This window comes from Haliotis rufescens, unplaced genomic scaffold, assembly GCF_023055435.1.
Source record: "Haliotis rufescens isolate VD_foot unplaced genomic scaffold, xgHalRufe1.0.p SCAF_1, whole genome shotgun sequence".
Classification (NCBI taxonomy): domain Eukaryota; kingdom Metazoa; phylum Mollusca; class Gastropoda; order Lepetellida; family Haliotidae; genus Haliotis; species Haliotis rufescens.
The window spans coordinates 61,950,286-61,977,639 of record NW_025963779.1 but is presented as its reverse complement, the minus strand read 5'-3'; the positions used below and the strand labels follow the sequence as shown (position 1 = coordinate 61,977,639).

The window sequence follows — 27,354 nt, the reverse complement described above, 5'->3', positions numbered from 1 at the left end:
CCTGATGACATACACAGCTGTGTGACGACAACCTACATCGGCTAGACCCTGGAGGACCCTGATGACATACACAGCTGTGTGACGACAACCTACATCGGCTAGACCCTGGAGGACCCTGATGACATACACAGCTGTGTGACGACAACCTACCTCGGCTAGACCCTGGAGGACCCTGATGACATACACATCTGTGTGACGACAACCTACATCGGCTAGACCCTGGAGGACCCTGATGACATACACAGCTGTGTGACGACAACCTACCTCGGCTAGACCCTGGAGGACCCTGATGACATACACAGCTGTGTGACGACAACCTACCTCGGCTAAACCCTGGAGACATACACAGATGTGTGACGACAACCTACATCGGTTAGACCCTGGAGGACCCTGATGACATACAAAAAACATATTCCTTCTTGGGGCCAATATTGAAAACTGTATACAGTTAGCTAACCTCAACTGGAGAGATGTCTTGGGTGCTTGGGGAACACTGTATAGAAGACACAAAGCTAACTCCACAAACATTGAACAAGTACTATTAGAACCTCTTTGGTGTTACCATCAGTTTAAAAAACCGATTTCCTTTTAAGAAATTGTTTTTTAAAGGGAATTTACCCTATTAAAGATCTCTGTAATGAAGATGATATAATGCCCTTTAATGAACTTACCAAATTAATACCAAATACCAAATTAAAGGCACAATTATTGACTATTACCAAGTTCTATTAAACATACCCAAATCCTGGAAAGATACTATTAGGAATAATCTGATGGACCTACTTGTAGCGCCTGACGGCTCCAGATATTTTTATGATAAGACTATAACAACAGCAAACAGCCTGTGAAAAATGGGATACCATTCTCCAGTTAGATACAGCATGGAAGGATGTTTTTATCAGATATTGAAAATGTACAAAAGATGTAAAATTACTTGATGTTCAATATAAATTTATTTATCGCAACATCTATACAAAGAAAGATTTGTTTAAAATGAAAATTCTCGATGATGATCTGTGCTCATTTTGTGAAACTGCCACTGAATCTTTACGTCATGTATATTAGGATTGTAAGCATGTTAAAGAGTTTGGGGCTAAAGTTGAATGTTTTCTGAATGCAAAATGTTCAAAACAATTTACATTTACAAAATGCTCTGTTATTGACTTGGGTACAACTCTAACATACTGTTAAATAACACCATACTGGCAGGCAAAATATATATCCATGTATCAAGTATTAAAAAAAACAAATTGTCACTTGAAAAGTTTCTGAAGACCTTAATCGATATATTTCGGATAGAGAAATCAATTGCACTCAAAAACAATACAATAAGACAGTTTGACAGAAAATGGAAAAATTTGGCAAATGACTTGTCAAGTTAATATGTCTCTGTTTTTTATGAACAATTTCCGCTAATGTGCTGTAAGGATTTAGCTTCACACTTAGTTAATGAACATGGCAAATGTAGCCTGCCCGTTTCACCATTTGTAAGCATTGTTGGACACCTGTAGCCAACTTAAAGTTGCTGTCTGCTGTATAAGTATGTAACCTACACCTAATAAGTATACCTCATGACGTGCTACTCAATGTATAACTCTGTGATATCATATACTGAATTGAATAAAAAATATTTGAAAAATATCCCCCATATACGCCATATATCACACACCTACATAAATCCCCATCTATGCCATATATCACACACCTACATATATCCACATCTATACCATATACCAAACATCTACATATATCCCCATCTACGTCATATATCACATACCTACATATATCCAAATCTATACCATATACCAAACATCTACATGTATCCCCATCTATACCACATACCAAACATCTACATATATCCCCCATCTACGTCATATGCCACATACCTACATATATCCACATCTATACCATATACCAAACATCTACATATATCCCCATCTATGCCATATGCCACATACCTACATATATCCCAATCCATGCCATATACCAAACCTCTATATGTATCCCCCATCTATGCCATATGCCACATACCTACATATATCCCCATCTATGCCATATACAAAACCTCTTTATATATCCCCCATCTACACCATATGTCACACACCTACATGTATCCCAATCTATACTATATACCAAACATCTATATATATATCCCCCATCTACACCATATGTCACACACCTACATATATCCCCATCTATACTATATACCAAACCTCTATATGTATCCCTCACCCACTACCTGCTGTCTCTTGGTTGCTGTTTGTAGACTCAGATACGCACTACTCGCTTTATCCTGATTACTGTTAGTAGACTCAGATACGCACTCCTCGCTTTATCCTGATTACTGTTTGTAGACTCAGATACGCACTGCCCATTGTCTCTTGGTTACTGTTTGTAGACTCAGATACGCACTACTCGCTTTATCCTGATTACTGTTTGTAGACTCAGATACGCACTTCTCGCTTTATCCTGATTACTGCTTGTAGACTCAGATACGCACTGCCCATTGTCTCTTGGTTACTGCTTGTAGACTCAGATACGCACTACTCGCTTTATCCTGATAACTGTTTGTAGACTCAGATACGCACTTCTCGCTTTATCCTGATTACTGCTTGTAGACTCAGATACGCACTACTCGCTTTATCCTGATTACTGTTTGTAGACTCAGATACGCACTACTCGCTTTATCCTGATTACTGTTTGTAGACTCAGATACGCACTACTCGCTTTATCCTGATTACTGTTTGTAGACTCAGATACGCACTACTCGCTTTATCCTGATTACTGTTTGTAGACTCAGATACGCACTACTCGCTTTATCCTGATTACTGTTTGTAGACTCGAGTACAAACTGTCCGCTGTCTCCTGGTTAGTGTTCGGCCCACTAACCGTTGTGGCCTGTATTACTGTTTGTAGACTCAGATACGCACTACTCGCTTTATCCTGATTACTGTTTGTAGACTCAGATACGCACTACTCGCTTTATCCTGATTACTGTTTGTAGACTCGAGTACAAACTGTCCGCTGTCTCCTGGTTAGTGTTCGGCCCACTAACCGTTGTGGCCTGTATTACTGTTTGTAGCCTAGAATTTTGGTATTTTGTTTTCCAATGTTTAATGTGCTAGAAAAGGTTTGCCAATGTTTCTCTTTAGCTGCCTTTATTGTTTCTTTAGATGTATTACTTTCTTTAGAATGATGTTTATCCAAAAGGAGTTTTGGCCATTCTCCTTGGGATAGATAAAGAGCCCTTTCCTATTTCTGTGCTTTAGACTTGGGTGGTTTGGTTGTCGGGATGCATTTCAAGGCTATGTCCTGTATTGTGTTTGTGAAGTTTGTATTAAGGGTGTCATTGTTTAAATTGTGTAGGTTTGCTATGTCAAGTTTGCATAGTTTTGTGAACTGCTGCCAATCTGTTTTTTTAAAGTTGTAAGTTTTTCGCTGGGTGTTGGTGTCAAGAATTCGGTTTGGGGACTGATAAGACGTATTGGGAAGATTAAGTGTAATTTTGAATGGGCAGTAGACACTGCCCCAGGCGTCGTCATGAACAGCCCAGCGAGGTCTATCCTAGATATTTCTGATTTCCTGAACAGCAATAATAAGGGTTGGATTTAAAAAAATAATATTTGACTCTTCTCAAACTCAAAGGATTTGCTTGACTGTTTACAATCTAAGAAAAGAATCAAGTTTAATTTTCTCAAAACATTTGATTTTCCAACCTTGTACACCTCTGTTCCACGTGACAAACTTAAAGAAAGAACTTAATTCCGTGACCCATGGGGCTTTTGTTACAAAACGTGGTGATCAAAGATACCGTTTCATATCTATCAGTGTTTTAATAACAGTGCACAGTAGGCAACAAGAGAAGTTATCGTGGCGAGGAAGGCTGCTTGGCCTGCCGCTGACTGACTGTAAGATTGGCTGTAGTGTGGGAACTGGTATGGAGACTTTAGTTGTTGGTTGTCGTTTCAGGAGAGAGAGGAGTTGAGATTAAGTTTTGATTTGTTGCCGCAGCCCGGGGCTGGTCGATGAACAATGAATGACTCTCTTCCAGAGCAGATGATGATGATGATGATGATGATGATGATGAGATTTAACGACGTTATCTCTTTTTTTATTCCTGCCTGAACAATGATATACGTGTGGTTCAATGAACAAATACTATTATTTATTATATATATATATATCATCTTCTGATCTGATGAATTCTAAATGATAAAGTTAGTTCAGTAACGACGTTTGGGTCGAGATTATTAGTAGGCCATCCAATGGCATCCGACAACGGCATATGTCTTCAATCAATTATTAGTGAATTATGCTGAATAGTGTAACACGATTTTCGTCAATCCAATAATCTACCATGGACATGATTTCTTTTGAAAACACCATTAATAACGGAATCAAGGGAATCAAGCTTGAGTTTGAGGTGTGTTTCAAAATCTCAACATCTCCACCAGATGCTGTAAACAATAATTTAACAAAACCTATAAAAATTGTAATGAAAATTATCAGATGTGTAGCTACCAATGAGGAGAACGTGCCACCGCACATTGAATGATGAGTAAGAATGTTTAGTCTTGTTATGGAATTATAATTTAGTCAAGACATTGCGCGAGGCGGATACCATTAAATGAATATACAATAATACAAGCAACAAAACCCTTTCGATATTCATAAGAAATGTAGTCCATTGTACGTTTCCGACCTTATCATGAACATGTGTTTATGAATCACTATCAAGTGATGACAACAGCTGTTCGCGAAAAGGTGGCTGTATTCTGCCTCACTTGTGGCACCCGTCACAAACACATGCAAAGGCAAGTAAGTAGTTTACTTGAAAAAATAACTAAAAATATAACTAAAACAACTATGGTACAAGTCAGATTAAAATAGGAATTGCAAAGGACATACTTTTTGTAACTGACGTGTCAAATTGAAAATATCATCCGCATGCCTACCATAAAACGTTTGCAAGTGACACGTTTCACAATATGATTACGGCATGTATTTACGTTTGTATCAAATGGTATTGAAAAATCTGGTTGTTGAACCATATTCGTAACTATCGGCATCCAGAAGATGAGGTCGACGATGCCGTAAGCGCCTACGTAACAGTCTTGTGGTCTCGTCATCGACGTCGTCGTCATTAGCGACTGGTTGAGGAATGGAAACTGACAACGTTGACGGGGACCCTGACCAAGGCTGTCGCTGTCCGGATGCGAAGACAGCGTAGAAGATAACGCCACCGAAGTGGATGGAGGCGGCGATGATGAAGAGTCGTTTCCAAGCAGTGGCGACGTCGGCGTTTGTCTGTGGGCAGAGATAACTAGAGTAAGTGTTTAAACCAATTCATGTTGCTGTAACATAACCATGACGGCTTGAGCTGTAAGGGTATCCTTGGCATGTGACAAAAAGATACAGTGTCTTTGTAGCTCGTATATCAATCTATGACACAGAGAAAGGATGCCAGGTACTTAAATGATTCATTAGGGTTACATGGGTACTGGGGACCTATCAGTCGACAGGCAAAACAGGCGTACGGGGCCTGCATCAGAGGATAGGCCAAGTCAACGTACGGGGCCTGCATCAGAGGGTAGGCCAAGTCAGAGTACGGGGTCTGCATCAGAAGATAGGCCAAGTCAGAGTGCGGGGCCTGCATCAGAGGACAGGCAAAGTCAGAGTGCGGGGCCTGCATCAGAGGATAGGCCAGGTCAGCGTACGGGGCCTGCATCAGAGGGTAGGCCAAGTCAGCGTGCGGGGCCTGCATCAGAGGATAGGCCAGGTCAGCGTACGGGGCCTGCATCAGAGGACAGGCCAAGTCAGAGTGCGGGGCCTGCATCAGAGGACAGGCCAAGTCAGAGTGCGGGGCCTGCATCAGAGGGTAGGCCAAGTCAGCGTACGGGGCCTGCACCAGAGGATAGGCCAGGTCAGCGTACGGGGCCTGCATCAGAGGATAGGCCAAGTCAGAGTACGGGGCCTGCATCAGAGGATAGGCCAGGTCAGCGTACGGGGCCTGCATCAGAGGACAGGCCAAGTCAGAGTGCGGGGCCTGCATCAGAGGACAGGCAAAGTCAGAGTGCGGGGCCTGCATCAGAGGACAGGCAAAGTCAGAGTGCGGGGCCTGCATCAGAGGGTAGGCCAAGTCAACGTACGGGGCCTGCATCAGAGGGTAGGCCAAGTCAGCGTACGGGGCCTGCATCAGAGGATAGGCCAGGTCAGCGTAAGGGGCCTGCATCAGAGGACAGGCCAAGTCAGCGTACGGGGCCTGCATCAGAGGGTAGGCCAAGTCAGCGTACGGGGCCTGCATCAGAGGACAGGCAAAGTCAGCGTACGGGGCCTGCATCAGAGGATAGGCGAAACCGCATTAGCGGTGGTTCGAGAAGGGAGCTAACTCCGTTTACCTTATCGAAAGTTCGAGGTGGGCCCACATTCGAAACTAAACGCACTTGTTGTTGAGAATATGTACTAAATAAACAAACCCGCATTTGGAACTGCTATTTTGTCTACTTAAAATAAGTATTGTGACTTATAATTGGATTAAAATGTACAAATGCGATGGCAATACAGCAGAACTCACTTCTACGAACATCGCCAAACTAGGTCGTGGGGTCATTAATATTCATGAGCTATTCCTTTTATGGAACAAATTCTCGGAAACGTTTGAGGCTTGTATCATGTCCGAGATCAATCCAAGTGTAGACATATTTTCAGGCTTATATCGCCACCAATACTTATGATTAGATTGATGTGTTATACTGGAAAAAGTAGAAAGAGTGGTATTGCCTCTGTAAATTTAATTTGAAGTAGATCTTGCTTTGTAACTATTTTTGTAAACTAGTGTGGTCAGCTATGATGACGTTATTCAAACTTCAAAGACTTTTGTGCCTTTCGTGAAATTAACGTTACACGAAATGATTTATAAAGATATTTCCCATCAATATTACAAAATAAGAATAATATATATTGTCACATACCCATGCAAAGTAATGACAAATGTGAGCCAACTAGGCCTAGCCTAAATGACTTCGTCAACCCAATGAAACCCAGCGATTTACAAATGTGAGCCCAACTGTTTCGATCACTATTAGACGGGAACAATGTGGGCCCACATTTTAGAAAATGGTTATAAGTAAGCCAAGGTAATGAAGCTTGGCGATTTTTTTAATGTGGTCCCTCCCGTTGCAATCACTATGACGGAAGAACGTCTTCCCACTAGGCGATATACAAATGTGGGCCCACTTGTTTCGATCACCATATATGACGGGATCAATGTTGGCCCACGTTTGAGAAAATGATTATCAATATTTAAGTAGAATTTCGCGATGAATAAATGTCGTCTCTCCTGTTGCAATCAATATGACGGAAGAACGTCTGCCCACATTTAGGAATTGATTATCAGAACTAACGAAACAACCTAACGAAGCTAGGCGAAATACAAATGTGGGCCCACTTGTTTCGATCACCATAGATGACGGGAAAAATGTGGGCCCACATTTTAGAAAATGGTTATCAGCACTAAACCAATCTTAGAAGATGTACGGATGGAAACATAAATATATAATGCATTCAAACATTTAAATTAAGAATACGTTTTACCTTAGGGATAAGCTGGGCATTTAATAGCTGGACAAACAACGTACAGCGTGGATGACGCCATTTCTTGCAAATACGAAAACAACGGAGATAGCTCCCGATTGAAATTAGAGTGACCTCCCTTTCCCAATATGAACCACTGATAATACGGTGTCGCTAGAGGATAGGCAAAGTCAGAGTGCGGGGCCTGCATCAGAGGATAGGCAAAACCAGCGTACGGGACCTGCATCAGAGGATAGGCAAAGTCAGCGTACGGGGCCTGCATCAGAGGATAGGCAAAGTCAGCGTACGGGGCCTGCATCAGAGGATAGGCAAAGTCAGCGTACGGGGCCTGCATCAGAGGATAGGCAAAGTCAGCGTACGGGGCCTGCATCAGAGGATAGGCAAAGTCAGCGTACGGGGCCTGCATCAGAGGACAGGCCAAGTCAGCGTACGGGGCCTGCATCAGAGGACAGGCCAAGTCAGAGTGCGGGGCCTGCATCAGAGGATAGGCCAAACCAGCGTACGGGGCCTGCATCAGAGGATAGGCCAAGTCAGAGTGCGGGGCCTGCATCAGAGGATAGGCAAAGTCAGCGTACGGGGCCTGCATCAGAGGATAGGCAAAGTCAGAGTGCGGGGCCTGCGTCAGAGGACAGGCAAAGTCAGCGTACGGGGCCTGCATCAGAGGACAGGCCAAGTCAGCGTACGGGGCCTGCATCAGAGGATAGGCCAAGTCAGAGTGCGGGGCCTGCATCAGAGGACAGGCCTAGTTAGCCTACGGGGCCTGCATCAGAGGACAGGCCAAGTCAGCGTGCAGGATCTGCATCAGAGGCCACACCAAGACAGCGTACGGGGCCTGCATCAGAGGACAAGCCAAGTCAGCGTACGGCTGACTGTGTTTTCACGAATTCAAGATTTCACGGAGCACTCTTAAAGAGGGAATAACAGCGAACAGAGGGTGAAGGCGAATGCACATTGTGAAAGTTTACAGTACAATACTACTCACGACGACGTCCCTGGCGAAGTAGGCGATCAGTGTGCTGAGGATGGACCCCAGCATCCCAAGTCTAGATAGACCTGTCACAACGCTGGCATACTTGGGGGCTAGGTCAAGAGGATTCACCTGATAACCTAAGAAATAAATATTTTGTTATAACAAGAACCGTTATTGAATGAAAACACGTATGAACTTTGATATATTTGTACTGTTACTCACATTTGCGTCTAAAATGTGTGTTTACCTTTCCGACAAGACTAAACCATAAAAACATACACAAATACACACTTTCATCTTGCTAATATTGGAATGTGGATATGTTTCCCACAAAACTCTTATACCACTATTGGTTTGGGAACACTGAAGGGGGAGCGTTGAAAGTGTTTAATGTTTGAAGAAAATATATAAGACAAGAGTCGGATTTTGTAATCATTCATGACGAACAGATTAATGTCCTAACATTAAGAATCTAGATATTTGATCACCGTCTACACGAAACTACGTTACGTCTGTATTATGAGTTACCTGAGATTGCGAAGCCACTGAAACCGACACCCGCACAGAAAAGACCGAAAGCCTTTTTCCAGTCTCCCACGAACGCGATGGCCATCAAGCTAGCTGCCTCCAAACCAAACCCTGCAACAGAATCCTTCATATGATGACACTGAAGACAAGGGTAATTACCACATCGAACCCTGCAACAGGACCCATCATATAATCACACTGAAGACAAGGGTAAATACCCCATCGAACCCTGCAACAGGACCCATCATCTGATCACACTGAAGATAGATGTAAATACCTTGATAAATTATTCGCGATACTTCAGCCTCTTTACCATTAAAGAACGGTAAATGTGAAGTAAATGAGTCACTGTACATCTTACTATCCAGCCAAATCAATCATCTGATTTTGTTGTTGAAGTCTCATCTCAAGAAAAACGAACTCGCTTGACGTGGCAAAGGACGAGTTATGAAAAGGGCCTTTTACTAATGAGTGAGTGAGTATGGTTTTTACGCCGCTCTTAGCAATATTCCGGCAATATCACGGCGGGGATAGCAGAAATGGGCTTCAGACATTGTACCCATGTGGGGAATCGAACCCGGTTTCTTCGGTGTGACGAGCGAACGCTTTTACCACTAGGCTACCCGACCGCCCCTTTTTTTAATAATGACGTAGACGAGGCACATTTAGTAAATTCATACCATCGAACGTTTGTGTACATATGTCCTTAAGACTTTACTGTAAATCTGTAAGGTTTTGCGAGCAGGAACGTACTTCGAAAACTACGAGGGAAACACACTCGAAATAGTTTCATGGCGCAGTTATTTTTGCGGACCAACTAGGAACAAAAGACAAGGGTGCACATTTCGGTTCTTCACTTCCACACTTTGTCAAAATATTAACCTAAATAAATAACTTCTCAAATGATGTTAACTTATTACCAATTGTTACTCAGCGTCAAGAGTCTAATCAGGAAAGTTCCCAAACCTGCTACACCTCGTCACTTTCCTTGCATAACAATGAGTAGTCCAGACAGCATTATACAACTACTGTAAGATAAACCCTCTACTCCAACCTTCCTTGTCAACAACAACAAAACATCCATCCATTTGAAAAACCCTGAGTGACAGTGAGCTAACTTTTCACTATACTGTTGCCTTTGCATAAAGAAAACAACACGTGCTAAAGCAGCTTTCCACACTGAGTTATGGCTATTGTTACCCGCTCCACACCACTTCATAACACGTATCACGCCATGGTTTGTCTAAACTGCCTGGCAAAATAAAGTAAACTTCCATGTTTAATGGTGGATGAGGGTGAAACAAACGAACATGGTTATGCAATTGATCACGGGTATTATAGTTGTGTTTTGGACCTTAAGTGTGCAGTGTTTCGGCAACTGTTTTCAGCCTAATAATGTTTTGATATCGTTTGTAATATTTTGGTTGGCCAAATCCAATTTTCAAGTGTATATTATCTTTTGTCCAACAGTTTGGTTGAATTGCCACAAATGGTAACAAAACGTGCATTGAATAAGTTTCATGGTTAAATCCTTAGGCACAGGACAGGGTATTTTTTGTGCAAAACTTGTTATGTCAGATTAAAATTATGTTCATTGGCAGTTGATGTCCTTACATCTTTCCGAGGCTATAAAAGTCAAGTTTCCACCCTTGCCTAACTAGGCTGGAATTATGGAGTTAAATTTTTGGCTTGACTAACGAGTCTATCTATAGTCCAATAAAAATCACGTTCGTGAACTGACAGGCAGATTTCGGTCGATTGCATGATTTGCAAAATATGTGTACCACCAGCTCGGCGTCAACAGATATTTTCCAAATCTTTTCAAGTTTTTAATCATGGTGCTCACGTGATTTGATGAACTTCGCGAAGTAAAACGCTTATAATTACAATATAGACATCGAATATTGAAAAGATCGGCTTGACCGCCATTTTGTTTGAAGCAAATGCAAGTGATATGCGAGGTGGAACCTGATTGGTCAATAGGAGGGACATAGAAGGGACACAAGCGTCATACCACAGTTACTCAAAAGTTGTTTTCAAGGCCTCAGCGAAGCTTTCAAATGTTTTGTTGTAGACATGTGGATGACATTTCAATATTTGACGCCTTAGTGACAAAAATGATGCAATTTCCCATTTTGAATTGTACCATGATTAAGCTCCCGTGTTTTTTCGGGTGATCAATTGACTTAAATGAGATTATGATGGTTGCCACCGATGGGGCAGGCAGGATACGCTCTCGTCTCACATAATCACATGCTTATGATTAGATATACCAAGTTGGAATCATACAATGGACTCTGCTTTCGGACGAAATTTCTTATGATTATGGAATGGTTGTTGTCGTTTTCACTTTTTGCAAAACCAAAACTGGCCCATCAGATAGTTAGTTAGATTCTTTAACGAGTAATGATATTTAATGATAACCTTTACAATGATGGTATCTCTTGGTCACCACGTTCACTCGTCACGCCGAAGACCCGGGTTCGATTCCCGACATGGGTACAATGTGTGAAGCCCATTTCTGGTGTCCCCCGCCGTGATATTGCTGGAATATTGCTAAAAGCGGCGTAAAACAATACTCACTCACTCACTCACTCACTCACTCACTCACTCACTTGGTCATCACTATCAGATATTCCACTGTTGCTCTTGCAAAAAAATTATTATCTTTAACAAGCATAAAAGAGTAACGTGGGAAATTGATTGTGTGAGCAAGCATGATCCAATTATTTCTTTGTGCGCGAATTTACATTTTTTCACAGATATTGTCGGCCTCCTCACGGACCAAAATTAAACTATCATACATAGCACCAAATGACAGAACGGAGATATAGAACGGTTTCTATAATGCATAATCACAATACGGTTTTAATGTTTTAGGACGCATTAGGATATCAGTTATGTGGCAGACATGTTGTTTATGGTCTGCTGGGGAATTTAATCTGATGTCACGTCAGTGTTGTTTGTGCAAGAAGAGACAGCAGCCTGGGATAAACGAAAAACCACATTTCACCCATACAGCACACGGCCTTTAACTTGGGGAAGACTGACGGTGAGGTATTGGAGACCTACCCAGTGTTTCGGAGAGCCTCCTGGCGACAGTTATGGAACATATGCCTCGACTGATCACGTTGTCGACGAGGAAACCGCCAGGTATCACAACCATTGTCATCAAGACATGAGGTACAGCCGACAGAAACCCGATCTGCAAGAAACGTGCACGTCACAAATTGCATGACAAGAGATAGTTAAACTAGCCTGGGAAGGAACAACTCAGCTATTTGATTTTCAACTCATTCAAAGAGCGCATGTTTAAATTATATGAAAATAGCCAAATATACTTCAGCTTTAAACGCACTTCAACTAAGGCCATATTTAATTCAGCTGAGTCCACCCTTACTTTAACGTTGATGGCTGCAGGTCAGTGAAGGCACACCTTCTTCCTCTTGAGAACGTTTACGCCAGCTGTGGGTATATTTGCTTCAGCTGCGATCATATTTCAGGTGTTAGTAAACTGGTGTGCGTAGATGTACCTACTTCTGTAGATATATTTACTTTAGTTGTGACATACCAATTTCAGCTATAAACATGCGTACAACAGCTGTAGACATATCCTATTTAAGCGTTTATCATGCTGATATCAGCTGTAGGCATATCCTATTTCAGCGTTAATTATGCTTATATCAGCTGTAGGCCTATCCTATTTCAGCGTTAATCATGCTTATATCAGCTGTAGTCATACCTGTTTCAGCGTTAATCATGCTTAGATCAGCTGCAGGCATATCCTATTTCAGCCTTAATCATGCTAATATCAGCTGTAGTCATACCTGTTTCAGCGTTAATCATGCTTATATCCGCTGAAGACATACCTATTTCAGCTTTAAACATGCGTACATCACCTGTAGAATACCTATTTCAGGTTTAATCATGTGAACATCAGCTGTAGACATACCTATTTTAGCTTTAAACATGCGTACATCAGCTGTAGAATACCTATTTCAGCTTTAAACATGCGTACATCAGCTGTAGAATACCTATTTCAGCTTTAATCATGCGAACATCAGCTGTAGACATTCCTAATTTAGCTTTAAACATGCATACATCAGCTATAGACATACCTGTTTCAGCTTTAAACATGCATACATCAGATGTAGGCATACCTATTTCAGGATAGACACAATTTTTATGGATAACAACTTCTTTATTACTTGGAAAAGCGACGTTTCGGTATAGATACTTATACCGTTGTCAAGCAAGACTGAATGAGGGACATAGTACAGAATATATATAGTAGGTGGAGGATTAACAGTAGAGGATTTAACAGTAACAACAACTGTATACATGAGTGGGATAACATTGGTAGGTGAAACCAGCCTATCCACCGAATCCATCATCGCCCTCACCACCGCCTGTATCTCCTCCACCTACTTCACCTGGGGCGACGAGTACTATCAACAAATACACGGCCTACCCATGGGATCCCCACTCTCTCCTATCCTTACTGAAATCTACATGACCTACTTCGAACAGCAAGCCCTCACAACATCCCCCATCCAACATATTTGCTGGTACAGGAAAGTTGACGACACCTTTGTCATCCTTAAACAAGACCAAAACCCAACCCTGCTACTACAACATCTTAATCAACAACACCCCCGAGGACAGTTCACCATCGAAATAAAAAAGGACAACCGACTACCCTTCCTAGATGTCCTCGTCTCCAGAAGCCCAACAAACAGAATCCAAACCAGTGTCCACCCACACCGACCAGTATATCCACTTCAACTCTAACCACCCTCTTAGAACCAAGACTGGCATCATCTCCACCCTCACCAAACGAGCCATCAACCTTTCCTCTGCTGACCCCAAACCTGAGATCGAACACTTCCGCCAAGTCTTCACCCACCTCAACAATGATCCACCCAATCTCGTCGACAAAGTCATCGCCTCTGTACTCCATCCCACACCCAGACCTGCGACCCTTAAACCCGAAAACCCGAATCAGCGCCCTTCCGCATCGCCTTCCCGTTCATAGGAAAAGCTTCCCACATCATCAGCCGCCTCCTCAAACAGCAGGCCAACATCGACACCCACTTCACCAGCTCCAACTCCCTCAACACCCTGCTAAGAGCCAACGGCAGGAACACAACCAAACCCCAAGAGCCTAAAGGTGTAGTGTACAAAATTGACTGCAACTGTGGACAATCTTACGTAGGTGAAACATCCCGCCCAATCAACACCAGAATGAAAGAGCATAAAACCTCCACCATCAAATCCGACAGCAAATCAGCCATCTCGGACCATATCAGCAACTGTCCCAATCACATCATCAACTGGGACAACGTCCAAATCCTCGCCAACAGCCTCCATGATTTCACTAAAAGAAAACTAACAGAAGCAGTCCACATTCGCCGCCACAAGCAATCAATCAACAGAGATCAAGGCTATTTCAACCCATCCGCCTACTATGAACTCATCAAACAATAATCACTTATCCTGTTTATCGGCTTCATGTCCCTATTGGTTTCCACCTATGTGTTCTCTGTCCATCGTGTTGTGACAGCTTCATCCCTTTGTTGTCAACACCTACCAATGTTATCCCACTCATGTATGCAATTGTTGTTACTGTTAATCCTCTACTGTTAATCCTCCACCTACTATATATATTCATTACTATGTCCCTCATTCAGTCTTGCTTGACAAGGATCTATACCGAAACGTCGCTTTTCCCAGTATTAAAGAAGTTATTATCCATAAAAATTGTGTCTATCTTGTCATCCGTCAACTTCTAAGTAATTATCAAACAATTTACCTATTTCAGCTTTAAACATGCGTACATCAGTTGTAGACATACGTGTTTTAGCTTTAAACATGCATACACCACCTATAGACGTACGTACTTTGGCTGTGGTCATGTGTACATCACCTATAGACGTACGTACTTTGGCTGTGGTCATGTGTACATCACCTATAGACGTACGTACTTTGGCTGTGGTCATGTGTACATCACCTATAGACGTACGTACTTTGGCTGTGGTCATGTGTACATCACCTATAGACGTACGTACTTTGGCTGTGGTCATGTGTACATCACCTATAGACGTACGTACTTAGGCTGTGGCCATGTGTACATCACCTATAGACGTACGTACTTTGGCTGTGGTCATGTGTACATCACCTATAGACGTGCGTACTTTGGCTGTGGTCAAGTGTACATCACCTATAGACGTACGTACTTTGGCTGTGGCCATGTGTACATCACCTATAGACGTACGTACTTTGGCTGTGGTCATGTGTACATCACCTATAGACGTGCGTACTTTGGCTGTGGTCAAGTGTACATCACCTATAGACGTACGTACTTTGGCTGTGGTCATGTGTACATCAGCTATAGACGTACGTACTTTGGCTGTGGTCATGTGGTACACATCCTTGAAGTACTGGGGCTGCTGGGTCAACAACACGGCGGAGATCCAGTTCCGGCAGAAGGCGCCGACAATGATGGCATACACTGGAAGTGACGTCAGAATACCTCTCCACGGAATAATGTCCGCCTGAAACGATTGTTGTGACATACATGAAGTACAGCTACAGCTGAAGTAAGCTATATGACGGCGGTCTGTAAAATAATCGAGTCTGGAGCAGACAATCCAGTGATTGACATTATGAGCATCGATCCACGCAAGATCGATGACATGTATCAACCAAGCCAGCGAGTCTGACCACCCGGTCCCGTTAGTCGCCTTTTACGGCAAGCATGGGTTGCTGAAGACCTATTCTAAGCCGGATCTTCACGGGTCCACACGGCTTATAATCGACGTAGCGTTGAAAAGGTGGGCGTAGCACGTGATTGAGATTGGGATGTTCAGAAATTTGTGGTTTGCTAACGTTTCGTAGAGTTAGTATACTGGTGCCATACCTCCCCATCTGTGCTGTTGTTGAAGGAGTGATCCGTTTGGAACAGTCCTCTCTCCCTCTCCCCAAGACTAGGATGATGTCTAGGATTGTCATAGACACAGACCATCCAGACCAAGGACCATACCACACCACACCCACCTGCAGAGACAGGACACTATCTTATTGGCAGTTTATAATTATGGTGGAATAGGTACAAAGCATTGTCAGCAGCAGGTGTTATAAAGTATAACCCCCAATTACCATGACTGAAGTGGTCACGTACCGTAGATGTAGATGCTGCTGCTCCAGCTGACGTAGCACGCACAGGCGCCCGTTGTGATGAGGGCGATGGCGGGGCTGATGTAAGCACCTGTTGTAATAAGGACACGTTATGCAACTTCACCAATAGTAGAACCATCCACCATTATTTCTGGGTAGCTAATGGCATATCCTCTAATAGTTTAGCAAGTAAAGCTGTGAACTTGCGATATCGTTACACAATCAGAGCATCTACCAGCATGTCACGTCGTACTCACTTGTCGTTACACAAATGAAGTAGATCACCTACCAGCATATGCTATGGTTATCATCCGGCTCCTCTCCGTTTTGGGGGCCCATTCTGATATGACGCCATTCAGAGCAGGCACCGAGCATCCCTGAAACACAGTCACATGTTGATTAAATACAACAGGTAACTAACTTTTTTTCCAAAACTATGCGATTGTTGGTTGGGGTGTATTGAAAAACAGAATGATGTATTTTGAAAGGTTGAAAGAAGAACGTACAACAGAGCAATGTCAAGTGTGACGACAACCTACCTCGGATAGACCCACGAGGACCCTGATGACATACACAGCTGTGTGACGTCAACCTACCTCGGCTAGACCTTTGAGGACCCTGATGACATACACATCTGTGTGACGACAACCGACCTCGGATAGACCCACGAGGACCCTGATGACATACACATCTGTGTGACGACAACCTACCTCGGCTAGGCCCTGGAGGACCCTGATGACATACACAGCTGTGTGACGACAACCGACCTCCGCTAGACCCTGGAGGACCCTGATGACATACACAGCTATTTGACGACAACCTACCTCGGCTAGACCCTGGAGGACCCTGATGACATACACAGCTGTGTGACGACAACCGACCTCGGCTAGGCCCTGGAGGACCCTGATGACATACAAAGATGTGTGACGACAACCTACCTCGGCTAGACCCTGGAGGACCCTGATGACATACACAGCTGTGTGGCGACAACCTACCTCGGCTAGACCCAGGAGGACCCTGATGACATACACAGATGTGTGACGACAACCTACCTCGGCTAGACCCTGGAGGACCCTGATGACATACACAGCTGTGTGATGACAACCTACCTCGGCTAGACCCTGGAGGACCCTGATGACATACACAGCTGTGTGACGACAACCTACCTCGGCTAGACCCTGGAAGACCCTGATGACATACACAGCTGTGTGACGACAACCTACCTCGGCTAGACTCTGGAGGACCCTGATGACATACACAGCTTTGTGACGACAACCTACCTCGGCTAGACCCTGGAGGACCCCGATGACATACACAGCTGTGTGACGACAACCTACCTCGGCTAGACCCTGGAGGACCCTGATGACATACACAGCTGTGTGACGACAACCTACCTCGGCTAGACCCTGGAGGACCCTGATGACATACACAGCTGTGTGACGACAACCTACCTCGGCTAGACCCTGGAGGACCCTGATGACATACACAGATGTGTGACGACAACCTACCTCGGCTAGACCCTGGAGGACCCTGATGACATACACAGCTGTGTGACGACAACCTACCTCGGCTAGACCCTGGAGGACCCTGATGACATACACAGCTGTGTGACGACAACCTACCTCGGCTAGACCCTGGAGGACCCTGATGACATACACAGATGTGTGACGACAACCTACCTCGGCTAGACCCTGGCGGACCCTGATGACATACACAGCTGTGTGACGACAACCTACCTCGGCTAGACCCTGGAGGACCCTGATGACATACACAGCTGTGTGACGACAACCTACCTCGGCTAGACCCTGGAGGACCCTGATGACATACACAGCTGCGTGACGAAAACCTACCTCGGCTAGACCCTGGAGGACCCTGATGACATACAAAGCTGTGTGACGACAACCTACCTCGGCTAGGCCCTGGAGGACCCTGATGACATACACAGCTATGTGACGACAACCTACCTCGGCTAGACCCTGGAGGACCCTGATGACATACACATCTGTGTGACGACAACCTACCTCGGCTAGGCCCTGGAGGACCCTGATGACATACACAGCTATGTGACGACAACCTACCTCGGCTAGACCCTGGAGGACCCTGATGACATACACAGCTGCGTGACGACAACCTACCTCGGCTAGACCCTGGAGGACCCTGATGACATAGACAGCTGCGTGACGACAACCTACCTCCGCTAGACCCTGGAGGACCCTGATGACATACACAGCTATGTGACGACAACCTACCTCGGCTAGGCCCTGGAGGACCCTGATGACAAACACACCTGTGTGACGACAACCTACCTCGGCTAGACCCTGGAGGACCCTGATGACATACACAGCTATGTGACGACAACCTACCTCGGCTAGACCCTGGAGGACCATGATGACATACACAGCTGTGTGAGGACAACCTACCTCGGCTAGACCCTGGAGGACCCTGATGACATACACAGCTGTGTGACGACAACCTACCTCGGCTAGGCCCTGGAGGACCCTGATGACATATACAGCTGTGTGACGACAACCTACCTCGGCTAGACCCTGGAGGACCCTGATGACATACACAGCTGTGTGACGACAACCTACCTCGGCTAGACCCTGGAGGACCCTGATGACATACACAGCTGTGTGACGACAACCTACCTCGGCTAGGCCCTGGAGGACCCTGATGACATACACAGCTGTGTGACGACAACCTACCTCGGCTAGGCCCTGGAGGACCCTGATGACATACACAGCTGTGTGACGACAACCTACCTCGGCTAGGCCCTGGAGGACCCTGATGACATACACAGCTGTGTGACGACAACCTACCTCGGCTAGGCCCTGGAGGACCCTGATGACATACACAGCTGTGTGACGACAACCTACCTCGGCTAGGCCCTGGAGGACTCTGATGACATACACAGCTGTGTGACGACAACCTACCTCGGCTAGGCCCTGGAGGACCCTGATGACATACACAGCTGGGAGGTTGTACTGGATGGCCGTGGGAAGCACCAGGAACAGCACACTGCTCACCAGTATACTCAGTCCACACACCCTTGGAAAGGGGGAGAAAATTTATGATTACACATCCTGAGAAAGGGCATCTTCCCGAGGCAAGAGAGTTTACTGACTATAAAAGTCCAGTTTCCACCCTTGCTGAACTAGGCTGGTATGGATTTACATTTTGGCTGGACTAACGAGTCTATGTATAGTCCAATCAAAATCGCGCAACGAAATCGAAATCCGGTTTGTAAACTGTCGTGCACATTTCGGTCGATTGCAGGATCTGCAAAGCATGTGCACCGCTAATTCGTTGTCAACAGATATTTTCCAAGTCTTGTCATATTTTTAATCAAGGTGCTCACGTGATTTGGCACACTTCGCGATGTGAGACCCGTTTTATCACAATATAGATCTTGATTATCGATCAGATTGTCTTGACTGGGTGGCGCCATTTTGTTTGAAACATATGCACATGATACGAGAATCTGATTGGTCCAAAGAATAGGCTTAGTAGGGACATAACTCGTAATAACCACTGGTAGCGCTACGATCGAGGCAAGAATTCCAGCCTGGTTCGGCAAGGGTGAAAACTGGACTTTCGATTAACTCCCTTGCCTCGGGAAGATGGAGAAAGGGAGATACATTTTACTTATAAGTGCACGTCCTGAGAGAGGGAGATACCACGTATAATTGCATGTCATGAGAAAGGGAGATACATTCTTTTAATATACGTCATGAGAAAGGGAGTACTTCTTGTGAAAGGAAGATAGAATACATACTTGAACGTCCTGAGAGAGGAAGATACAGTAATGTTTATAATCACACGTCATGAGAGAGGGAGCATCTTGTAGCGACAATTCCGCCTGGTACCTGAGCGGCGAAATTGCAACCGTTAAAAAGATACAACTTACCATTTAGATATGTAGCGAGCTGCAGGAGCACCACCTGGTAACTGAGTGGCGAAATTGCCACCGTTAAAAAGATACAACTTACCATTTAGAGATGTATCGAGCTGCAGGAGCACAACCTGGTAACTGAGTGGCGAAATTGCCACCGTTAAAAAGATACAACTTACCATTTAGAGAAGTAGCGAGCTGCAAGAACACCCCCTGGTATTTGAGTGGCGAAATTGCCACCGTTAAAAAGATACAACTTACCATTTAGATATGTAGCGAGCTGCAGGAGCACAACCTGGTAACTGAGTGGCGAAATTGCCACCGTTAAAAAGATACAACTTACCATTTAGATATGTAGCGAGCTGCAGGAGCACCACCTGGTAACTGAGTGGCGAAATTGCCACCGTTAAAAAGATACAACTTACCATTTAGATATGTAGCGAGCTGCAGGAGCACCACCTGGTAACTGAGTGGCGAAATTGCAACCGTTAAAAAGATACAACTTACCATTTAGAGGAGTAGCGAGCTGCAGGAGCACCACCTGGTAACTGAGTGGCGAAATTGCCACCGTTAAAAAGATACAACTTACCATTTAGATATGTAGCGAGCTGCAGGAGCACCACCTGGTAACTGAGCGGCGAAATTGCCACCGTTAAAAAGATACAACTTACCATTTAGATATGTAGCGAGCTGCAGGAGCACCACCTGGTAACTGAGTGGCGAAATTGCCACCGTTAAAAAGATACAACTTACCATTTAGAGGAGTAGCGAGCTGCAAGAATACCGCCTGGTATCTGAGTTACGAGGGTACCGCAATAAAAAGCGGTGTAAAACAGGAATACACGACTTGGATCTATGTGCAGCTGCAGGTTTCGAGAGGTGCCTGTTGCTGTACACTGCCAAGGAGAAAGAAAGAAAATACTTTCATGTGTTAAAATAGACGAACAATTAAGCATACATTTACCTAGATAATTCACCCTTCTGATACCCAGCTGTACAGGCCGGGAAGGCATACGGGAAGGTCATCCTATAATATGATAAGGAGAGGGGATATTTCTTAACATGCAGAGATCCAGCCAACCATCTCAATACATTACCAGACCCTAGCAATCCTATCCTAAAAGGTATTCGACTTGTGAGGTGGGATAATCGTACAAGAACATAAGTGTGTGTAACGTCGGTATATACCTTACATGTACCGATCAGGGTACATACGGGCATAAGTTTTGGGAAAGAGAAATTAGCAAAACAAATCACATCCTGTTTTAAACCCTCGACATTAATGAACCAAATTAAACAAAAGTCCACTGTCACGATGTCCTTAATCGATTTGAACCCCTGACACTGTCAACCAGTGTTTATAAACACATTGCTGTGACATCTACCAGTGCAATGAAGGTACAGAGGTAGGAAGATTTAGTACTACGCAATATATATTGAACCGCAAAAGAAACGCCACCCCAAGTAACACTGCATGAAAAGTTGTCATTTAAATATCAGGGTAATTTTTGTTAAAGTTTCTAAAATTTAACAAAAATGAAATTTGATAAGAAACAAAGCAGATGACAATAAATCCGATCGCCCAAACGCATCACGGCACCGGCCATGGTAACTCGATGCACGTGAGTTCCGTGCAAATTGAAATGTACAGGCGTTCCCCCATTTCTTGCCCAATCAAAATCCATCCAGATCGGATATCTTTCATTCGTTTTTGAATTGACAAGATTGACAAGAAATCAGCGACACCAAGCCCTTGGACGATTGCAAGCTGGACAAACCGCCCGGCAAGTAGCCAATGCATTTCAAGTCCACGTAAGGACCATATACAGCCTCCAGCAATTGTACCAGACCACCAACACTAAAGATGCCCAACCACGTAGTGGAAGACCAGGGTCTTCAGGATCGTCAGATTGTGCGATAGTGTCTTCAAGATCGTTTTGTTACTGCTGCGGAAACTGCTCGACAGACCTTGGGGACACACCAGCGACACAATATAGTGCGGACACCGTGCGTGGACGATTGACGAGCAGACACTTCCACTATCACAGGCCACACCGAGGACCCCACGTAATCGCCGGAACCGTCTTCAGTGGGCAACACAGCACCAGCATTGGCGCCACCAGCAGTGGAGAAGAGTTACTGTATCTCAACAGCAGATGGCAGAGAGTCTGGCGACGCCATGGGCAACGTTATTCGGATGCTTGTGATGTTGAGAGAGACTCGTGGGGTGGTCCGAGCATCATGGTGTGGGATGGAACTGGTCTTGGTCGGTCCAGGGAGGGGCAATGGTGTTACAGCAGCTCGGTACATAGATCAAGTCTTGAGACCACACGTCAAACCTCATTTGGCACGTCGCCGCAACCATGAGTTTCAGCATGATAACGCCCATGCCCACACTGCGAGGGCAACAAGAGACATCCTCCGGGTCTCAACAAGAGACTTCCTCGAGTCTGGACCAGACAATCCAGTGGTTGATATCATGAGCATCGATCTACACAATTGAGATACGATGACGTGCATCAACCAAGTCAGCGGAACTGACGACCCGATCCCGTTAGTCGCCCCTTACAACAAGCATAGTCGCCTTTTACGGCAAGTATGAGTTGCTGAAGATCTATTCTAAACCGGATCTTACAATCGGAACCCTTAAGAACACTAACATTGGGAAAAAGAGTGTCGGCGTCTCGTTTTGCTGATGTGTGATTGGTCACGTGAACCATGACTAAAGCAAAACACGTGCGGAAACCAATGGAAACAAGAAGCCCGATAAACCCCAGGAACACCATCAAGTAGCGTTTGGGGCAGTCAACGCAGCAGGCCATCGCCATATCTTGACCTGGAAAATATTAAAAAAAATATTCTCGTAATCTGAAACTATCGGTAGATATATACTATGATAAATATTATGTCATTAATATACATCCATTGATCAATTATCACGTTGGACACTTTAAGACATAGGCTGTTAGTGCTGCCATAACTTTGGCGAGCCTCAGATATATTGTAGCTTGTATCTGTGAAAATGTACCCGTGGACTACTAACAGAAATAAAATATATTTTGAGTACGTCAAAATGGCCGGGGCGGGCTAGGTAAAGACTCTGTTTTTAATGTGTATATTATAAGGGTCGAGCGGGACAGATGCTAATTCTGCTTCAACAGTGTACGTCAGGATGGCCGGGGGGTGCACGTATAAATTCTGCTTGTATTGCGTCTGTCAGGATGGCCGGGGCGGGATAGACATACACTCTGCTTGAAGTGCGTCTGTCAGGAGGGTCGGGTCGGGATAGACATACACTCTGCTTGAACTGTGTCTGTCAGGAGGGTCGGGTCGGGATAGACATACACTCTGATTGAGCTGCGTCTGTCAGGATGGCCGGGGCGGGATAACAGACATACACTCTGCTTGAACTGTGTCTGACATGATGGTCGGGGCGGGATAGACATACACTCTGCTTGAACTGTGTGCGTCAGGAAGGTCGGGGCTGGACAGACATACGAGGGGTGTCCCATAAGTTTTCCGCAAAGTAATTTGCGATTTATATAAAAACTGTTTTACTTATTTTTCAACATAATCTCCCTTGACCTCAATGCACTTGTTCCGCCGTTTCTCCAGCATATTTAACCCGTCAAAAAACCACTGTTTGTCACGTGACCCTAAAAACTCCTCTACAGCAGTGATGACCTCCTTATTTTTTCCCAAATCTTCGGCCCCTGAGTACAGATTTGAGTTGAGGGAAGAGGAAGAAGTCAAAGGGGGCCAGATCTGGAGAATAGGCAGGGTGGCAGGATCTTGAAGCCACATTCATGTGCAGCGCTCACTGCTACTTGGGCGGTGTGAACTGGTGCGTTGTCCTGGAGGAGCCAGATTCCTCGGCTTAGTTAACCACTACGCTTTGCTTTGATTTCATTACGCAATCTGCGCAATTCATCTGCATAATATGCACCGTTAATGGTGGAACCCTTCTGTAGATAATCTATTATGATTACGCCCGCGTAGTCCCAGAAAACGGAGGCCATGACCTTGCCACTGGAAGATGTGCTTTTGAACTTTTTGGGTGTTGGTGACGTCACATGCTTCCATTGCATGCTCTGACTTTTTGTCTCAGGTCCCAGGTTTCATCCTGAGTAACAATATGAGCCATGAAAGCACGTGGATCTCTCCGAAAATCTTCCAGAAGCTGTTGACTAATCATGACCCTCTGACGTTTTTGTTCTTCAGTCAACATTCTGGGCACCCAACGGGCTGACACCTTGTTTATGTGTAAATGTTCATGGATTATTCGTTCCACTGATGTTTTACTCATGTCATGTGCAGTAGCTAACTGTCTAACAGTTACTCGTCTGTCCTGCATTATTGTATCAAGAACAGCTGCAACTTCATCTTGGGTAGTCACTTCACAAGGCGACCAGACCGTGGTTCGTCTTCAGTGCTGTGCCTGCCCCTTGTAAATTCAGCACACCACTGTTTGACCGTACTATACGAAGGAGCATTGTCACCTACTGTTTGTACCATGTCATCATGAATTTGCTTTGGCGTTAACATTTTTAAATGTAGATACTTAATAACGACTCTACATTCGGTCTTCTCCATTTTTTCGAAATGTTAGGGGATCATGCTGTTTGATAGCAATTTATAGGAACTTGTAGCACGTGGGATTCATGTTTTGCATGTCATCCACGTGCAGAGATACTGTTCTAGCAAGAGGTGCAGTTTGGTTGAGTTTGGGCTATCCGTTCATGTTGAGACCGGAAACTTATGGGACACCCCTCGTAGGCCTTTCTTGGACTGTTTAGGATGATTGGCTCTTAGTGAACTTCACTGATCACGACTTCCTTGTATTCCGCTGATAATATTACAGATGTCTTCAAATTTCAAACGAATGACCTTATGTGAGATTGTTGTAATTACTTCGTCATGTTACTATTAATATCATTTCCGGAGTGAAGTGTGACACTTGCGGATATTCTCTTCTATCAGTCATCTCTTCCAACACATTGTATCACTACCGCCCGTTACTTCCTTGACGTGAACCACAGGAAGTCAAGCGTGTAGCCGACATATCGTCGCAGTACAGGGCAGTACAGGGCAGTACATGGCTGATGGATTGATCAAGTAATTTGTATAAATCGGGACCAGTCCATGTGCTGTTTCTCTAATACTGAAGTCGTTTCATTGCGAAGGTATTAAAGTTGTGTGTAGTTCATTATTCGGAACATTCGGAAGTTTTTTTCTGGTGGTTATTACAACGGAATTCGACTTGGGCCATAGTTGGATTACGCACGTGTGTTTATATCCACCACGTAGGTTGAAAGTGTTTATATAGCAGTTGATGTCAAAACGATTTGAGAGATGGATAAGTGACATTTTACTGTCACCGAAGTGCCTCGGGTCATAGGGAAGGTGCATGTGGAATATGAATCAAAGAGCCGTGGTAATTCAATAAAATGTTTCTCCAAGCGTCATGTCAATAGCGGTGCCACACATTCCCCAACGTACCTGCTCACAGAATGGCCTAGGATATGTCCAAGGATAACAGAAGGCCGCTACTTGTGTGTATTAGTCCAGAGAAAGCGGTTTGCTCAAGCAATATCTTCCACGATCTACAAGAAGTGTCAGAGGACAAGATTCCGACACAGACAGTTCGGAGACATACTTAAGTATTAACCAAGTATCTAATAACCTTTAAATAACTAAAGATACACATAAGTCACCATCCACATTCACTATGTATCATTGCGTTTTGTGTGCTAGATTATTCACCCAAACAAATGTTACATGCACATACATGTAGATTTTCGATAACAATCAAATATTCTACGCATATTTCTTATCCACACAGTAGAATAGGGCTTATCTTTGCATCAGATATTTTAAAGGTAAACATATTATGTAATATTGCACAAAACTTTAAGATGTTTTTATATGCCTACTAAAATTTTCTTGGCACGCAATGCATTTTTATGTGCATTCTTTGGTTTCTAGATTCGTTACCTCCATTGTCAAAAACTACAACTCTGGTTTTGACCATATTTACAGTAAGCTTCGACACTTCAAAATAACTTTCTGATACATTTATTCGCTTTTGCAAGTTAGTTTCGGATATAGTAGTATACCATTGGTGCAATTATGTTTTAATATGCCAATTCCTTTATGAAAAAGGGAAAAGGAAAAGGTTTAGTATATATCCTTGGCGAACACCGATGTGAGTGAGAGTGAGAGTGAGGGTGAGAGTGAGGGTGAGGGTGAGGGTGAGGGTGGTTTAACGCCGGTTTGAACATTATTCCAGTGATATCACGGCGTGTCAGTTTAATGTTGGAGGGAAGTCCGATGTAACGTAGGTCTTAGACGTCTACCACTTTGGTGAAACCCACGATCACGGGTATGGTGCTGATTAAGCTAGAAGTATGTAAAGGGATTCAAACCCACGATCGTAGGTTTCTTGCGTGCCCAAATCTGCACATTGAATTGCGGCGCCTTAGACGACTGGGCCACCCGTGACCCCACCGATGTTATTCATACAACTTTCCCATATAAGGTCTGTGTTCGAACACATACCTTCACATCTTTATATAGAACACAATAACTTTCCATTTCTGCTAATCCACGCCTTTGAAAGAGGGACCACAACTTGGCTCTTTTTTTACAGGGTCAAAACCTTTTTTCAAAATCTACAAATAATTTCCTGTTACAGATAAACCGATAACACGTAATAAAAATAGGCGTCAGTTTTATTGTTGAACGCATTTCCGCCTTTCCTCGCTTTCAGTGTCTGTTGGGTAACTGGGTCCCACTGACCTTGGACAGTGTTGTTATAGCGGCAGTAGAATATTGTCAATAGTATATGACTATATTGTCAATAGTATATGACTATATTGCCATGCGCCTTGTTCAGATGATTGTGTCAAAACGTATTTCTTCTCTTGCAGTATTGACGACGTTCTAAGATCTGACATAGTTGTAATGTGTAACCAGAAAAGTCATGGCAACAGTTTTTTCGATAGCTTCACTATATAATTCTGATCTGTGTTCTGTAAGAGATAATAGGTCCACTTACCTCGTATCATACAACGGGTAGACAGCGGAGAATTTGGGAGATTTATCTCCCTGGCCCTGGGATCACCCTGTAGAAGATGAACACACTCTTCTCTGCTCATAGCATTGGGCAGCTTTCCGCTTCCCCCAGCGCAGGCGT

At 44.2% G+C, this 27,354-nt stretch overlaps 1 protein-coding gene across 3 annotated transcripts; it reads right to left on the bottom strand.

Moving 5' to 3' along the window:
* Positions 1-954: 954 nt before the first annotated feature.
* Positions 955-27,354, bottom strand: LOC124145030 (vesicular glutamate transporter 3-like). 3 transcript variants are annotated; one of them, XM_048399013.1, is made up of 13 exons: positions 27,217-27,350; positions 25,659-25,762; positions 22,820-22,995; positions 20,913-21,055; positions 19,201-19,315; positions 16,557-16,644; positions 16,272-16,358; positions 16,011-16,147; positions 15,496-15,645; positions 12,164-12,296; positions 9,092-9,202; positions 8,576-8,700; positions 957-5,307 (listed from the first exon to the last, which is right to left on the bottom strand). In XM_048399013.1, exons 3-13 carry the CDS (start codon positions 22,985-22,987, stop codon positions 5,017-5,019), a joined length of 1,548 nt encoding a protein of 515 aa, XP_048254970.1. In that variant the 5' UTR covers positions 22,988-22,995; positions 25,659-25,762; positions 27,217-27,350; the 3' UTR covers positions 957-5,016. The 3 variants fall into 3 exon arrangements, with proteins under 3 accessions (XP_048254971.1, XP_048254969.1, XP_048254970.1); XM_048399012.1 differs by lacking the exon at positions 25,659-25,762 and having other exon boundaries at positions 956-5,307; positions 27,217-27,354; XM_048399014.1 differs by lacking the exons at positions 20,913-21,055; positions 22,820-22,995; positions 25,659-25,762; positions 27,217-27,350 and adding an exon at positions 20,667-20,901 and having other exon boundaries at positions 955-5,307.